At 40.2% G+C, this 18009-nt stretch overlaps 1 protein-coding gene across 1 annotated transcript in view; it reads left to right on the top strand.

Moving 5' to 3' along the window:
* XPOT (exportin for tRNA) overlaps positions 1-16361 on the top strand; it is a 3393313-nt gene extending 3376952 nt beyond the window's left edge. The window contains exon 25 of the mRNA XM_044088045.1: positions 16169-16361. Within this exon, the coding sequence (XP_043943980.1) occupies positions 16169-16195 (27 nt within the window). The 3' untranslated portion in view covers positions 16196-16361. The remainder of the gene's footprint in view (positions 1-16168) is intronic.
* Positions 16362-18009: the final 1648 nt, after the last annotated feature.

The raw sequence follows: 18009 nt of genomic DNA, 5'->3' as shown, positions 1-18009 counted from the left end.
ACAAGATACAAAATGCACAGTCTTTCTCTGAGACAGTTCTTAAATTACTATCAAACATTACTGTTGGGTCGACGTGGATGACATCACTCTTTGTCACCTGCCTTCGGCTCCCAGGCTAACAGATACCAAAATAATTTTATCATCTCTGTGTGAGAAGTACATATCTCTCAGATGTTTGCTGAGAACTGAAAGTTGTAAAACAATTTAACACATTTACATTTGAAACGTAGTAATTATTTCTGTTTCAAGACAATAGAAAAAACTCTAGCTCTAGACATTGTGTTTGCACTGGAACTAGACATTTAACAAAAAAAGCTGTTATACGTAAAAGGTGAGAATAACTTTTCAAGAAAATGATGCTTTCTGTAATGTCTTTAAGTGTCAGTGGTCTCACAGATTAATACAAAAAAGAAAGAGTAGTGAACTGTATTAAAAATGTAGTGTGCAAATAGCTATGCTACAAGAGACACACTTGGAAAGGACTGAAAATGTGAATTTGACATGTTTTCAGGATGGTTACTCAATGGAATACCTGGGACAGTGGAAAAGAGGAGTACTTATATTAATCGCAAAAGGAGTTACAATAGTGGCAGAAAAGGATAAAAAGATGATGGTAGATTTGTAGTACTAAGGGGCTACTGGCAAGGGAGGATGATCACACTGGCATGTATTTATATTCCACAGAAAACTGCTATAACGGAGCTTAAATTTCTGGGAGAAATTATCAGCTTTCAACAAGGAATATTACTTATAGATGGGGACTGGAATATGTTTTGCAACAGTGAAGATATGTCTGGGGTGAAGAAGGAAAAATATAAGGAGGGTAGATTTTTGAAGACATTTATTAAAATATTTGATATGGAAAATGTGAATTCAGTACTAGGAGTTTGGAATGAACTTAATCTATAATTCAGTATGCAGATGACACTACCTTAATCTGTGCTGCACAAAACATTCCCACCCTCCTGCAAGCAACTCAACTAGCATTCTCTGACATTGAAAACTACCTTACCAAAGCCCAACTTATCCTCAGTCCAAAGAAAACTCAACTTATGATTATAACCAGTTCTAACAAAAACACTTAACAGTCAATTCACTATCTACTCCACAAATGCTACTCCAGTTGCTCCAGTGGCACAGGCTAAGCTATTGGGAATAACCATAGACTCCCAGCTAAAATTTGATAGTCATCTCAACTTAACTATTAAAAAAGTACATGCCAAACTGGGGTCATTCTACCGTATCAAACCATTTCTTACCAACAACACAAGATCAGCCATTGCTCGCTCCCAACTTCTATCCACCCTACTCTATGCATCTCCCATTCTGACTAATCTCAACAAAACTGAACTAAGCAAAATGGAAGCCAGCTATAACAGAATTGCCCTCTTTGCTGCAAATTGCTCATATAGAACTCATCACTGTACTGCTTTGAGACAGCTCCACTGGTTTGAACTGCCCAACCTCCTAACCTACACTCAGCTCTGCCTCTGTCATTCTATTACCTCCCCAATAAGTGTCCTGCCCTCAAAAACCTAGTACAACATCACTCAGCCAAAAGGCCTCTTTGATAATCAAACAAACTACTACTAGAAGTCACCAACAGCTATATTAGCTTTGGGGATGCACTGTATAGTAGTTCAGTGGCTAAAAATTGGAACTCTGTCCGTACTAGCATTCAAAACACATCATCCAAAGCCTCCTTTAAATACCTCATCAGGCAACATCTCTTGATTGCTCCCCAGGCTAGTGAAAGCGGATAACATATGCATACTAAATCTAGAGCACTTGATAGTAGTTTTCAGTCTTACTCACAAACACTGGCTAATCTACAATGTATGGTACTGTACCTGTGTACTATGTATGTATTCCACCTATGTTCCAAATTTCAGCTGTACACCACAAATCTATTAATTACCTTTATTTTTAAAATTAATATTTTTTTATTTGTTCTCTCCACTGTAACTGTTTATGTGCCGCATACCACTGTAAAAACATGCCTCTTGTAATTTGTGTGTATACTGATCATGTCTAAATAATTAAATGTGTCTGTAATTTTTCTTTGTGGAGCTTTTCTCCCAGGGCCTCTGCTGAAAAAGGGCCTTTTCGTCTCAGTCAGACACTCCCGGTTAACAAATGTAAAATAAGTAAATAAAATAAATATATTTTTCCCCAAGATACAAAAACTGGGCTAGGCTAGACAACATTTAAATTTCACAGGAACATGTGCATTTAATTGAAGGTCTTGATATGCACCCAATAACTATTTCAGATCATGTGCCAGTAGTAACGAAAATAAAACCTCAGGGTAATGAAATAAAAATCAGACTCTAGCTCTTTCCCATCTGTCTGTTGAAAAGAGAATAATTTAAGGAATGGGTAGTGGAAAGTATTCAGGAGCTTTTAGAGAAGATGGAAATTTCTTCTGAAAATGTATGTAGGGAATGGGATAAAATTAAAGTGCAGTGTAAAAATAGGGTTGAAATAAAAGGAAGGGGGATGTGGTTAAAAAGTAACAAGAATTATTTAGTGGGACTGACAAATGTTAAAATATTGCAAAATAGGGGCGAATCCCACAGAGGAAGAAGAGGAGCAACTGCAGAATGCTAAACAGAAAATAAGGGATTACCTTGATAATATGAATGAGTTTAGAAAGATTGCAGTTAAGCAACTGTTTTTTGATAACTATAGAGCACAAAAAGTTATAGTGTGACTCAGGCAAAAGAAAGTACAGAAGGCTGTCACCAAGGTTAAGGAGCCAATAACAAGGAAGATAACGAGGGATGCTGTAGAAGTGTTAGAAATATTTTGAAAATGCTATGAAAGCCTGTGTAAAGCAAAGAAATATGGAAATAAAAAAGATACAAATGGAAATGTTTATGGAAGAATTCAGTATGCCAGGGTTAGAGGTGAGATGAGGCTCATTTACTAGCAGAATAGGAGGAGATGAGATAAAAATGGTGATGCAAACCAATCTACAGGAAGGTCCCCAGGAATAGATGGCATTCCTGTGGAAGTTTGGAAGCTAGGAGGGAAAAAACTGATAAAGATCTGGAAGGATTTGTTTAACAGTATTTTAAGAGGAGAAGTATCATCATCCTGAAAGAAAAGCAGTGGTAGCTGTCATATCTAAAGAGGGTAAATATCCATCAGATCCAGCTTCATTCAGGCCCGTTTCAATACTAAACCCTGATTATAAAGTGTTTGTATATAGTGGTTAAGAGAATGGCAAAATTGATGCCAAAATTGATAGATATGGATCAGTGTGGTTTTATGGAGGGGAGGCAAACATTTGACAATGTTAACAGAACATTGATGATCAGAGGGGAGCAGAATGGTTCATAGGTAGGTACTAGGCTATCAGCCCTGGGGTCTATACAAGCCCAGCCAAAAAGGTACCCTGGCTTTTGCCACCCAAGAAAATGATTTTCCTGTGCCACTGTCGAGCAGAGCCACAGAGGTGATCCCATAGGTGAATTTCCTATTTCCCATCCAATCATCAAGATTTTTCTTGAAGAGTGCTAATAAGGAGCTTTGTTTGATATAGATAAGTAGTTTATTCCAGAGTATGGGAAGTCTCTGGGACAGGAATCTATCCCTCCGGCATGTTCTGTTTAATGTGGTGACAAGGTTTAGGTCCCTAGAGTGTGTAGCTCGGAGGGATTGGGATTTCTTTAAGTGGAGCATGTCCAACAGCTCTGGGTTTGACATAGCTTTGTATGTTAGGCAGAGATCACCTCTGAGTAGGCGATATGCGATGGAGTAAAGCTGGAGTTTTTTGAGACGGTCTGCGTAGGGCATCTGTTTGAGGCCGGTAATCTTCTTTGTGAGGTATTTCTGCGGCCTTTCCAGTTGTTGTAGATGTCTTGTGAGGTACATACCAAAAGGGGCATTGTACCCTAATTACTCTAGAATGTAAGAAAATGCCACTGTTGGTGGGTCTTGATGCAGCAAAAGCATTTAACAGAGTAAGCTGGGAGTTTATGACCGTTGGCAATGGAAACATTTGCATTTCCTGCATTCCCTGGTAAAATTATAAGGATGATTTGGAGGGCATATGAGGGATCGGATGTGAGAATTAAAGTGAGTGGGGACCACTCTGATCATTAATGCTTGTGCAGAGGAACCAGGCAGGGGTGTTCCGTCTCCCCTTTGTTATTTGCATTATATTTAGAACAATTGGCAAAGAAAATAAGGGACTCAGAAATTCAAGGATATAATTGGTATGGTAGTCAAGAAAAGCTGGCTGTATTTGCAGGTGATTTTATTTTATACCTGAGAAAACCAGGAAGGGACATTTCAGTGTTGTGCAGTATTTTGAGACAGTCTCAGATCTTTTTGGGATACAAAATTAATGAAGCTAAAACAAAGGCAACAGTGTTAAATTATGTACTCACACACAAATTGGTTCAGCAATATCCATATTTATGGGGACTTGATAAAATGAAGTATTTAGGAGTATGGATTAAAAATGTTTCCGGTTTGGCAGCTAAGGATATGTGGGAATAGCCTAAGCAAATAATACAAAAACTGAGTAAATGGAAGCTTTGTTACACAGGTCAGGCAAATTTTTATCAACCAGAGGGAAAGTTGTAGATAGTAAATTAATAAAGAGCTGAATGATTTTATCTTAGAGGGGAAGACTGCAAGAGTCAAGTGGGATAAGCTGATTCTTCCAGTAGAACAAAGCTGCTTGGGGTTACCAGATTTGAAGGGTTATTTCAGAGCAACAATGTTAAGGCTCCTATACATAGCACAAGTAGAAAACTATAATTCAAAGTGGAAAGGGATGATGATGAAATAGGGAGGAAGCTCAAGAAACAATTAGAGTGGGATTTTGGATGCAGACCTTTAAGGAGAATAACAGTAATAATACAGAATATAGTTTCATAGGTGGTTACTAGGCTATTGACCCAAAGGTCTTTGTAAGCCTAGCTGTGTGTACCCAGTGTAATACTAGCGAAACCCAATATAAAGGATCTTGCCTAAACTCAAGATCTTAGTTAACAACTGTCCATATCTAGCAGGGTCATAGGTGAAATTCCTGGCAGAAATTTGCAGTTTCCCATAGCCAGTCATCCAGGCTACCCTGAAACAAGGTCATAGGGGAACTTTGATTTGAACTGGTAGCCTGTTCCAGAGGAGTGGCAAACTATGAGACATATCTATGTATCAAGCAGGTCCTATTTATGTCGCAGGCCAGGTTAAGGTCCCTGAAGCAGGTCATCCTTGTCCCAATCAGTTTGCAGATGTGCAGCATTTCCATTAGGTTTGGATTCAAGATTGCTCTTTAGACCAGGCACAAGTCTCCTCTAAGTAGTCTGTACACTACTGAGTACAGTAATAATGACTTCATTCTGTAGTCTGCAGAAATATCATTTTTACCAAAGGGGTTGATAATGCATTTTTTTGTATTGAGTTTGAATCCATAGCTTTGGCAGCAATCACTGGTTTGTGTAAGTCCCTCTTGAAGTATATTGACATCATTTGGGGATTCGATGATTGCACCTAATTTGCAGTCATCAGCAAACTTAGCCACAGTCTCCACTGTTTTGGCCTGACTTTCTGAGAAGTATATTCCAAACAATAGGGACCCCAGCACTGACCCTGTGGAACCCCATTGATGACTGGTCTGCTGGTTGTGGTAAAGTCTCCAGCTTTGATTGAGTGTGATCTGTTGCTGAGTCAGTTCACAACCCACCTGATGATGTAAGGGTTGATATTCAACTTGGAGAGTTTATCAATGATGACCGAATGTGGGATTGTGTCAAAGACCTTGGCTAAGTCAAGGTAGGCTTTATGCTCAGATTTGCCGTCGTCTGTGGCTGTGGTAATGTTTACAAAGAAGTCCGCCAGTTTTAACAGACATGACCTGCCTTTGACAAGACCAAACTGTGCCTGATCAAGTGTTTGGAGATCATCTATAGCCTTTTTTATAAGGTCCATGATGATTCATTCCATGGCCGTACAGATAAGGCTGATGATTAAGCTTATAGGTCTGTAGTTCCTAGGGTTTGTTGCTCTACCCCCTTTATGAAGGAAGATGAAGGTTGCTGTTTTCAGTTTAGCAAGGACAAAACCAGTACTCAGGCCGTTGTTGAAGAAGGTACCTAATGGAGTTGCTAACTCATGTTGTAGACCATTTAAAACACAACCTGGGATGCTGTCCGGTCCCATACAGGCTGTGTTTTTGGCTTTGGAGAGAACATTAATGACTTGCTCTTTGGAGATGCAAGGTGGGGGAGATGTAGTAGAAGTCCTTTGTGGAATGTTTGTAGGGGACAGGGTGGGGACAATTTTGCTAAACCTGTCTAATAGTTTAGCTATTTTCACAGGTTTAGTGTGTGTGATGCCATCCACAGCTAGTTACGTGCACATCTGGGTCCTACCTTTTAGGGTATAGATATAGCTGAAGAATGCCTTATGGTTATCCTTAGCTGTGATTGCTAAATTTTTTTTTAAGTTGTCCTTAGAGGATTTTTATAAGTTGTGTTATTTGTTTGTTCAAGCAGAGGGGAGGGTGTTCTTCCAGTGCTGGGACCCTTCTTTTTTTATATTTTTAGACAGCAACTTTTTCCTCTTGTTGTATAACTTATTAATGCTAGATGTCCACCAGGGAGGCTTGTTTTTTTTTTTTTTTTTTCTTTTTTTTTTTTTGAAGATTTTGTTTTGATCCTATCAGGTACAGCAAAGTCAGTGCATTTGTATAAATGTTTGTACAGGGCATTTGGGTATACCTTAGTATAGTTGTCAATGCCATCTGTGGAACTAGAGCTTGGAAATTATTTATGCCATCCCGTAAGAGGGTATAATTAGCTTTGGTGAAATTTTTAGCTTGATTTCACCAGAGGGGTTCAGGTGTTATAGCTACTTCAGATGGGACTGATTTGTGATCAGATTTAACCACTGAGGGTCCTATACTTATGGTGCTGCAGTGGTCACCTATGTTAGTGAGGACCACATCAAGAATATTTGAGCTCCTTGTGGGGTTGCATACTGTTTGTCCCAGGGCACTAGTGTTCAAGTCCAGGAACCTTTGTGCAAGCATATTAGTACTAGTATACGTTTAAAACAAAATAAAAACTAGGAGCACACCACGGCAGAAGATATATAATGTAAACTTTAATGAATACTAGTAACATACGAAAAACACAAAAGTAAGTGCTTTCGCTACTGCAAAGGTAGCTTCTTCAGACCTATTCTAAATCAATAAAACAGTCACTATTCCAAGTACAAAAGAACCAATCACGGAAGCCAATCAGTTAACATATTAGAACAGTGCATTACATCAAATCAATGCATCACAATATAGGACTTACCAACGCAATCTACTCATAATCACAGGGCTCGTAGGAATATTTAAAAGGGGGTACATACCAAAATATACTTATCCATCCTAAAATATGTCAAAACTCTATAAAAACAAATGAATAAATACAGTATAAACATATATTCATAGAAAAACCTATGTTATAATAAAACACTTCTAGAACTACTATATACTCAGTGTTTCAGGGGGCAAAATTTCAAATGTGGTTTCTAACCATATAATCCATGCTTGCTCCTTTCCCTCAGTAAAATTCTTTAAATCACCCCCCAATACTCATCACTAAAACTTCTACTGCTAAAAATCTAAAACTATGATTCTACCCTTTTATCAATAACTTGTTGTGCTATTGCACTCCTACACTTTTTATTCCTCACATCTCCCACATGTTCTAAAATATGTTCTTTAAAATGCCTATTCGTCTTGCCTATATAATATGCATAACATTCTACACAGTATGAAAAGTAAATCAAATCCTTGTTCTGCAATCAGCATAAAAAGAGGTCTTTAAAACAAAGCATTTATGTGGATGGACAAAATGATTACCTGAGTGGATAAATTTACATGCTTTACATTGTCGATAGGGAAAGGTTCCTTCCCTGTGTGACGGTGGTGCATATCCCCTACTGGTACTCTTATAACATAGTTGTCTCTTCAGTGATTTGCTATTCCTAAAACTGAAATCCGGATCATCACTAATTAACTGTCTCACTTTCTCATCTTTATTCAGTATGCCCCAATTCTTCTTCCCAATACAAAAATAAAATTGCCAAATATTCCAAAGACAACCACAAGGCATTCTATACTTATGTCAAGAATCTGAAGGGCAATGCTCAGATCTGCTCTGAGCTACGACAGAATGGCATTAAATATACTGATCCCAAGGATATTGCCAATATCCTAGCAGATTGATTTAGTGCCAACTTAACCCCCTAAAGGACCCATCTCAATACCAAAAGATTGCCAAGTTCCGGTAATCACGGCCGCACAGGTAGAAACCGCACTCTCCAAAGCTAAGAATACAGCATCCATGGGACCAGATGATATCCCGGGCTGTGTACTACATGAACTACAAAATGAACTGGCACCTCACCTAAGTGTCATGTTTAATCATAGCCTCACCTCAGGCTTCATGCCCACTGAGTGGTGCACAGCTACAGTTATCCCACTCCACAAGGGAGATCCACCTTGGATCCCAGAAACTACTGTTCCCATCAGTCTGACAAGCCTGATCTGCAAGGTTATGGAATGCATTAGCATGGAACTTATAAACAAAGACATTGTCAACCTTCAAACACTGGACCCCACCCACTTTGTGTTCGTGAAGGGACGATCTTGTCTCCTGAACCTGATTGACTTCTTCGAATCAATCTACAGAGCTGTGGACAAGGGTAAGGTGGTCCACCCAGCCTATCTGGACCTCACCAAGGCCTTTGACATCATCACCCACTCTGGAATCATAGATAAATTTACTAAGCTGGGCATAAATCCCTACGTCACTCGATGGGTTGCCAACTGGCTTACTGACAGAACCCAGACTTTAAAAGTAGCTGACTCCAAATCCAACTCCAGACAAGTGGAGTACCTCAGGGCTCAGTCCTGGGACCGCTCTTGTTTGGCATCTACTTCTCTGAAGTACAGGCCAACACTAAGGGACTCTGGCTAACAAAGTTCGCAGTTGACTGCAAACTGGGAGTCATTATTGAATCCCCAAATGATGTGGATATTTTACAAAAGGGCCTTACAGAAACAGGTGCCAGAGCCATTGGCACAAACGTAATGCCAAGAAGCCATTAACTAATATTAATTTAGCAGATCTTTTTCTTGCAAGAAGCACACATACACAAATGAACTCACACATATACTCCAGTACTTAAATATTTGTAAGTTTGCTGACTGAAAGATTGTTATATAATAGATATTACAAGTGCAGTTAGAATCCTGCACTGTTATCTATCAGCATGTCAGTTTGCAGAGGGAAAGAAAACTCAGAAAATTAAAACAATGTAGTGCTTCTCCAGTAGAGGAGTTATCTCTGTAGTCTAAAAACAATCCTATGCTATTCCCTTAACATCAACATGGTAAATTACATCATTTGGCAAACTACAGACCTATAGCCATCTTGTCCTATCTATCTAAAATACTTAAAAATATGACCACATACATCTGATCAATCACCTAGCAAAGAACAAGTTACTTTTCACAACACATCATAATTTTAGGCCAGGCTGTAGCACAGAAACACTTTGTTTCTCACCTTTTTAGTTTTAGCACTCAAATCTGTTTCTTTTAGCTCAGCACTTGTTCAGAACTCACTGTAAGCACTAAATAAGTTACAAATTACTACAGCACTCAACTTTCCTCACTTGTCTAGAGGAAAACAGTTTTTAGTAGTTAATAAATAAGCACCTATTCGGGCATATCAGCTCCCGGTGTTTTCTCCTGTCAACCTGATGAATCTGGGCATCTTGGGACAGTGCAGCAAATGCCTCATGTACACAGACAACCCTCTTCTCCTACCACCCAACACTACGACCTGTGAGAGATGCACTTGTATAGCCAAACTGGAAGCAAAGCTCTCTTCACCGAAGTCTGGACTAGACAGTCAAGAGGAGAAGGTAATCACTTGCACCGCACCACACTCATCACATAGTCCCTCAAAACCTACACCACCAAAACACACACACAGAACCACAAAACACACACCTACATTCATCTGCCCAAACAACCGAGACCTCCAAAGAAATGCAAGCAACCTCCACCCCATAACACAACCCAAATGACACATAACCCACATACTCAGTGTGCCACTCAACTACAGCCCATAAGGCATAACGTACCCAACACTCTAGTCATAGGTGACTCTATAGTCAGGCACATTGATGTTCCACTCACCAGGCTAAACAAGGAAAAAGTTACCGTCAGCTGCCTGACGGGTGCCAGGATCCGCCACATAACACACGCACGCACTCAGGTCACTCCACAACAAGTACAGATATGACTCTGTCATTGTCCATGTTGGTGTGAATGACCTGAGACTTACCTCCCTGGACTACATGAAAAGAGACATGGAGGAGCTCTCCAATCTTGTAGCCCAGGCAGGTATGACCCTAGCCCTGAGTAGCATTCTAACATTACCCAGAATGATACCACAGTACAAGGACAAAAGATTGACTTTAACAATTGGCTAAGCTTCTGGTGTCATTCTAAGGGGTTCCAGTATCTGTCTGCCTGGGATGACATGATCAACAGACCACGCTGCTTTGCCAGAGATGGCCTGCACCTGTCGCCCCCTGGGATTCCGGATACTGGCAAAGGCTCTTGCCACCCCTATAGTGCCTTTTTTAGGCAAGGTTCAAATGACAAATTAACCACCGTAACAGATACAAGCAAGCAAAATCTGAGGGTAATGCTACTCAATGCTAGAAGTCTAAACCTCAAAATTCACTCACTTGAGGCACTCCTTAAAATGGAGAACATTGACATCTGTGCAGTGACGGAGACCTGGTTCAAAGCTCCAGACAGCACCCCTGCATTACCAGGCTGTAATTCATACCACACCTTTCAGCCACCAAACCCAGACCGAAATATTAAAAGTGGAGGCGTGTCCATATTCATTAAGGATATCCACACCTCCAAGCTATTTGCTCAGCATAATACATCCGATATTATCCAAGTTCAACTAACTCTGGGTAAAACCACAATCCAGATTGTAGCTTGCTACAGATCCCCCACCATGCCCCAGGATTCCCACTCCTCTTTTCTTCATACACTGGAAAATATTAAGGTACAACCCAACACTCTAATAATGGGTGATTTCAACTACCCTACCATTAACTGGGAAAACTACTCGTGTACCAACTCTTTTGCTCAACGTTTTCTGGAACTCATTAGTTCCAACGCCTTGGATCAACTTATCCACACCCCCACCAGGGGCAGCAATATCCTAGAACTGGTCATCACCAACATGGGCTACCGGGGTTCCACACCAGAGGTCAGCTCCTTGTTGGTCAGATCCGACCACAAGCTAATCACCCTAGACATCCACATCCCGCTCCCACCCCTTATAAGGAAAACAACCATAAAAAATTTCTCCAAAGCCAACTTCACACTTCTTAAGACAGAAGTGGCAAACTATACGACACCCATGCAGATGGACAATAGAGGTACGACTGCTAAATCCTACACAAATGCACTTTATAAGCACTTGCACGAGTGCATAGATCATGCTATCCCTAACAGAACCAAGATGCTATCCTCCAAAAAAAGGAAGCCAATCTGGTGGTCTTCTGCCATAAACAAACTCTACAAGAGAAGAAAGAAACTGTTGCAAAAAAGAGTAAAATCCCACGATTGGAGGAACTCCCTGGTCAACCTCAGTAAGAAGTTGAGATCCCTCATAAAATCCTCCAAAGCTAGTTATGAAAAAATCGCCACTGATTCTAAAGACAACCACAAAGCATTCTATAGCTATGTCAAGAATCTCAATGGCAACGCTCAGATCTGCTCTGAGTTACAGCACAATGGCACTAAATATACAGAACCAACTGATATTGCCAACATCCTGGTAGATAGGTTAAGTGCTAATTTTACCCCCGTCTCACCCCCTAAAGGGCCCATCTTTATACCAGAAGAATGCAAAGTTCGTGTGATCACGGCTGCACAGGTAAAAACCTCACTCTCCAAAGCCAAGAACACAGCATTCATGGGACCTGACAACATCCCAGGCTGCCTTCTACACGAACTACAGAATTAACTGGCACCCCACCTAAGTACAATGTTCAATCATATCCTCACCTCAGGCTTTGTGCCCATTGAATGGTGCACCGCAATGGTTATCCCACTCCACAAAGGGGGGGCCACAACAGACCCCGGGAACTACCGCCCCATTAGCCTGATGAGCCTGGTCTGTAAGGCCATGGAACGTATCATCATGGAACTAATAAACAAAGACATTGGTGATCTCCAGACTCTGGACCCCACACAGTTCGGGTTTTAAAAGGCAGATCATGTCTCCTAATTCTGATAGACTTCTTTGAAGTAGTCACCAAAGCCATAGATGAGGGTAAGGTGGTTCACACAGCCTACCTAGATCTCACCAAGGAGTTCGACTCCATCCCCCACTCTGGAATTATAGATAAACTCACTAAACTAGGTATACATCTGTATGTCACAAGATGGGTTGCCAACTGGCTTACTGACAGAACCCACAGTGTGAAAGTAGCAGACTCCACATCAGACTTCAGACCAGTGATAAGTGGAGTACCACAGGGTTCAGTCCTGGGTCCTCTCCTGTTTGGTATCTACTTCTCTGAAGTACAGGCTAACAAAGAAGGTCTTTGGCTAACTAAATTCTCAGATGACTGCAAACTGGGAGCCATAATTGAAACTCCTAACGATGTGGACATCCTACAAAAGGGCCTCACTGAGACAGATGCATGGTGTCAAAGCCATGGTCTCAAGCTCAATGCCAAAAAGTGCATTGCCATCCCCTTTGGTAAAAACTCTGTACCCATGAACTACCACATAGGCAGTAGTCTACTTAACACTGAAAGTGTGATAAGAGACCTTGGGACACAGGTGGACAGTAGTCTCTCCTTTGATAATCACATTGCCACAGTAGTCAGGAAATCCTTCTGTGTGGCACACGTCATCACAAAAGGTTTCTCATCCAGAAAAAAAGAGGTCATTGTTCCCCTCTACTCATCACTCATTAGACCCATTATAGAGTACAACACCCCTTTTGGTATGTACCTCACAAGACATCTACAACAACTGGAAAGGCCGCAAAAATACCTCACAAAGAGGATTACTGGCCTCAAACAGATGCATTACGCAGACCGACTCAAAAACCTCCAGCTTTACTCTATCGCATTTCGCCTACTCAGAGGCAATCTCTGCCTAACATACAAAGCTATGTCAAATCCAGAGCAGTTATACATGCTCCACTTAAAGAAATCCCATTCCCTCCGAGCTACACGCTGTAGGGACCTTAACCTTGTCAGCATAATAAACAGAACATGCTGGAGGGATAGATTCCTGTCCCAGAGACTTCCCATACTCTGGAACAGACTACCTATCTATGTCAAACAGAGCTCTTCATTAGCACTCTTCAAGAAAAATCTTAATGATTGGATGGGTAATAGGAAATTCACCCCGGAGATCACTTCTGTGGTTCTGCTTGACAGGGGCACAGGAAAATAATTTTCTTGGGTGGCGAAAGCCAGGGTACCTTTTTGGCTAGGCTTGTATAGGCCCTAGGGCCAATAGCCTAGTACCTACCTATGAACTTACGTTTGTTACAGAAAAAAATCAAGGTAAAATGGTAGCATTCCTATTTTTAGACTTGTCCAAGGCATTTGACAGAGTTTTATACCCCTTGCTCGCTCTTAGACTTAAGGAGCCATGCCTAACAAACAATACAATCGATTTGCAAGTTACCTCAGTGTGTATGCTAAGCCAAGGAGCTGTCAGCATCATAATAAATAACATTAGAACCCCTTTACCCATTAATATGTTTATAACTAAAATGCATACAGCCTCTCACCCACCAAAACTACTCCGATCTGCAAATGACTCAACAGTAATATGAGCTGCTACTTCACCTAAACAGCACCAAAATGACCCCAGTACTTCCTTTTCAAAAAATAAAACTGGCTGTAACATTGTAAACTAGTCCTATATCCAAATACAACTAAACTAATGTCATTTTCACCTCCAAACTTACAATCAAACTTCAGAAATCTCCCAATTTATTTTGGCGCTATGCTGCGTACTCGCAATTACGCAAAGTTTATTAATCATCATGTAACTTGCCTGATAAAGGTCACTTACTCTCCAGATATCATCCCAGTCATCCTTCCACACCGATGGCACACCCAAGGGCATGCTGGCACTATATGATGATGTAAATTAAAGTGAAAGATACATCGGAATTAAAGGGGCCATTCATTCAGGAATTTTTGGAATCCCCTTATTTTCATACCTAAAACAGAACTTCCTGCAAAATTTGGGATAGTTGAGAGGTATTATTTTTTTCTTTTCAGTTTGGGATGGGTTTTTCCCTGGGCCTTAGTGCCTGTTTGCTACCCCTCCATTAGAAAAACTGTATTGAAGTGTGTACAGTCAGTACGCTTTCAGACTTCCTTGAACTGGGTCCACGGCATTGTCTTCAGTCCTTGGATGACATATTCACAGCGGCTGCTTGGGCTACTCTCCATACCTTTGTTACTCCTTACAAATTGTATCTGGTCTCCAGAGGTGGAGCATATTTGATTCAGCTGTGCTCAGGAATAACCTTCCTTAGAGTCCACCCAGGTTTTAAGGTAGGTGGGGACTCTGCCTCATCAGTTGAGGATTGAATGAAAATTGACATTATCAGATGAAAAAGTTATGTACTTACCATAATGTTCCACCTGTGTTGCCCATTTTCATTCTTACTCAACTTCCTGCCCACCAACCCCCATCTTTATTATTTACAAACTTCTGGAAGAATAATTTTTTAAAGAGACATCACTGTCCTTGGATTGGGCTCCAGATGTGTATTCTTTCTGTATCTAGTACATAACAATAATTTCCTTTGTGGTTAAATCAGCAAACAAAGTCTGAGATGGGGTTGGTGCGTTATGGGTAAGGGACAAGCTTGTGAGTGTTTTGGTTGCCACGAGCATTTGCAGCAGCTGAGGTAGATTCGAGGATTGGTTCCAAATCCATCAGTTGAGGAAGAATGAACATGGACAACACAAATGGAATGTTATGGTCATAGCCAACCTTCGGCATAGGCCAAGGAGACGGTCGCCTAGGGCGCTGCTCTAGCAGGGACGCTTTTTCAATATTTACTTAATGTAGGTAGACCAGGATGGAGGCACTGGGTGGTGTGATGGGGGGGGGGGTGCCATGGAGCCCTTTTGCCTAGGGCGCAAGTTGACCTAAGGCCACTCCTGGTTATGGTAAGTACATAATTTCTTTTTACTAGAAGTAGTGAATATAGTAGCAGAGATAAAACAACTGGAATTGGGATCTGTAGAAAAGGGCAGGATCAAATTACATATGAAAAATGGGAGCTGTGGGAACAATACACGCAGAGGAGGAATGAGGTTTAAAAGAAGGTAGGATTTAAATGAGCTATTGTAATGGTTGATGGACAATGACTAGATAGATTATAAGTGCTGTATAATGTTTGCATCTACAGTTACGTCAACATGATTTGTAAGGTATAATGTTTGCAACTAAAATTATGTTAGCATGGTTTGTTTTCATTTATATAAAAGTAAGATTGCCTATGTCATATGTGATAAATTAATGGAGATGTTTCTTGTTTAAAAAAATTCATACTAAAACTCAAAAAAAAAAAGCTGTTTACATAATTTAATGGCCACAATTTCAAAGTGATTGAGGAAGCTAGTATCTCTGTTCAAACCTCTAATTGTCATTAACTTAAAATGAACTTGCATGCTGAGTGATGCTTATACATGCTCAGAGTTTTGACACCAAAGCAGGTAGCAGATTACTTGAAATGTGCTTTGTCAAGGTCTTTCCTCCTCAAACTCTTTACAGTGTACCACAATGTTTCAATAAACAGCAAAACTGAGTAATAATTCAAGTATTGTATAATTTTAGTCAAAAATGAAATGTAATATAGAGCAGATTGTGTGAGGAAGGGATGCAGTTATTTTAAGAGATTTTCTTTGCTTGTCCCATCACTGACACCTGAGTAAAGTTCAAAAAATCAGAAAATAGCATTGATTTATATGGTTTTCTTCTTCACTTTGTTTAGGGATGTTTCTTTATTAGATAAACATTTTATAATAAAGGTTTTATTTTGTTTGTCTTTGACAACAGGTTTTCTTTCAAAGAGCAAAAACTTGAAGGATTTACTGGACTGTATTCTAAGATCCCTTCTCAGGAATTTGTTTTGCTTGTATATGCAGGTGACTTCACAAAGAAGCATTTTTTATTGACTTGTGCCATTAAAAGGAAGTGTTTGTAACAGAGTTTCATCTGTACTTAATAAACATGCCTATTTTAATTGACAGATTTTTGTTAAATTGCATTACAAAAAACTGTTATACACACACATGAATACATATATATGTATGTATAGAAAAAGAGAGACTGAATAATGTGGGTTGTAATTGAAGGACATTGTCATTGCATATTCCTGTTTATTTTCAAGGGTATTTTACCGAGTAAAATACATTGTAATGAAACTTGAAACATTCAGCAAAGGTTTATGCCTTCTGTTATCAAGTTGTCTTTAAGTCTTTCTTAAAAAGACTTTAATTGTAACTTTATGTTTATAGCAAACCAGTATTTAATTTAACAGAAAGGACCATCCTTGATAGGTCTTAGGTTGTATATTACTTCTCCAGCAGTTAGAATTCAACATTTTTTCATCAAAGCACATATATGGGACATTCATGAGCTTGTATGTGGTGCCCACCATTTCTGTCTTTGTCGTTCACCCAGGTTGGATGTTGGTCCTTTTGATAGGTGAAGTCCTGCATTTGCCTGCCTAACCATCATACTGTGTGGGTATGGCCATTACTAGTGAAGAGTAACACCAAAATTACCTGTGCTGTCCTGGGGAAAAGTCCAGCACTTGACAGTTGCCACAGGTGCAAGCAGTTCAACCTGGCTAATCTGTGCCACAGATGGGGATGCTGTTAATCCATTTCATAAAGATGGCAGCAGTTGAGAGATCAGCAGAAGGGTCTATTGTCCAGCCACAGACATAGGTCAGAGCACTAGCCCAAAGGCAGGCATTTGGAGGCTATGTGCATGTGTGTACTCAACTACCTTTGAATAAGTCTGTCCAGCTCTCCAGACTGTTTAGATGATGACTTGCCCTTCAGTAAGAGAGTACTGAGGGTCTGACTGGTCCCTGTCAGGGGCCATGGGATTAAGACTGGGCATACTGTCAGCTTTTGTATTGTGCTGGGGTGAATTCTGCAATCATGAGCGACTAGTGTGATCCTTCAAATTTATTCCTAGACTAATTCCTAGACTAATACAGTTATCATTTAGTGTTGCTTGGAACTGGAAGCTCTCTTCTGGAGATTCTCTTCAGGTACCTTTCAGGCCAGTAGATCATATTTGAAGAAGATCTGACTAGACTTGCCACACAGGCATTTATATCTTGGGGTTGAGTCCTGAGGAAATGCTTGATAACTGATGGAGTTTAAGTTGTGGGTGCTAAAGTGCATCATCAGAGAACTTGATCTTAAACATTCATGTGAAACAGTGCAAGTCTCTTCCTACTTTCATTGCCTTTGTCTAGCATGTAGTTCAGTACAAATTCATAAAAAACTTACACAGTCTGCCACTGGCTCACCCTTCCTTAAGCTTATGCTGCTGGTAGTGGTTGTGATGGGATGGGCAATTCATCATACTCCATCAAACTCAAGATCCTATAAAGGTTTTGTGGATTTTGAGGACTCTTCCTAATAGATGGAATAGGGTAGTAAACACTCCTTCCCTCTGATTCTCCCTCCAAAGTACCCATTCTTCCATGATGCCTTCAAACTAATGAGACAAATTAAACTGGTCTTGGGCTTCTATACCTCTTCCCACCCCAGAAGTGTGTAGCATAGTTTCTGAGAAAGAAGTCCCTTTGAACCTGAGAATAAATGTTGATGCTCTTCATAGTAAGTATTGCAGTACTTAAGTCTTTGAAATTCCTG

The sequence above is a fragment of the Protopterus annectens genome, chromosome 11.part0, assembly GCF_019279795.1.
Source record: "Protopterus annectens isolate FY-2018-M chromosome 11.part0, PAN1.0, whole genome shotgun sequence".
In the NCBI taxonomy this organism is placed as follows: domain Eukaryota; kingdom Metazoa; phylum Chordata; order Ceratodontiformes; family Protopteridae; genus Protopterus; species Protopterus annectens.
This window is presented reverse-complemented; position numbering and strand designations above follow the sequence as displayed.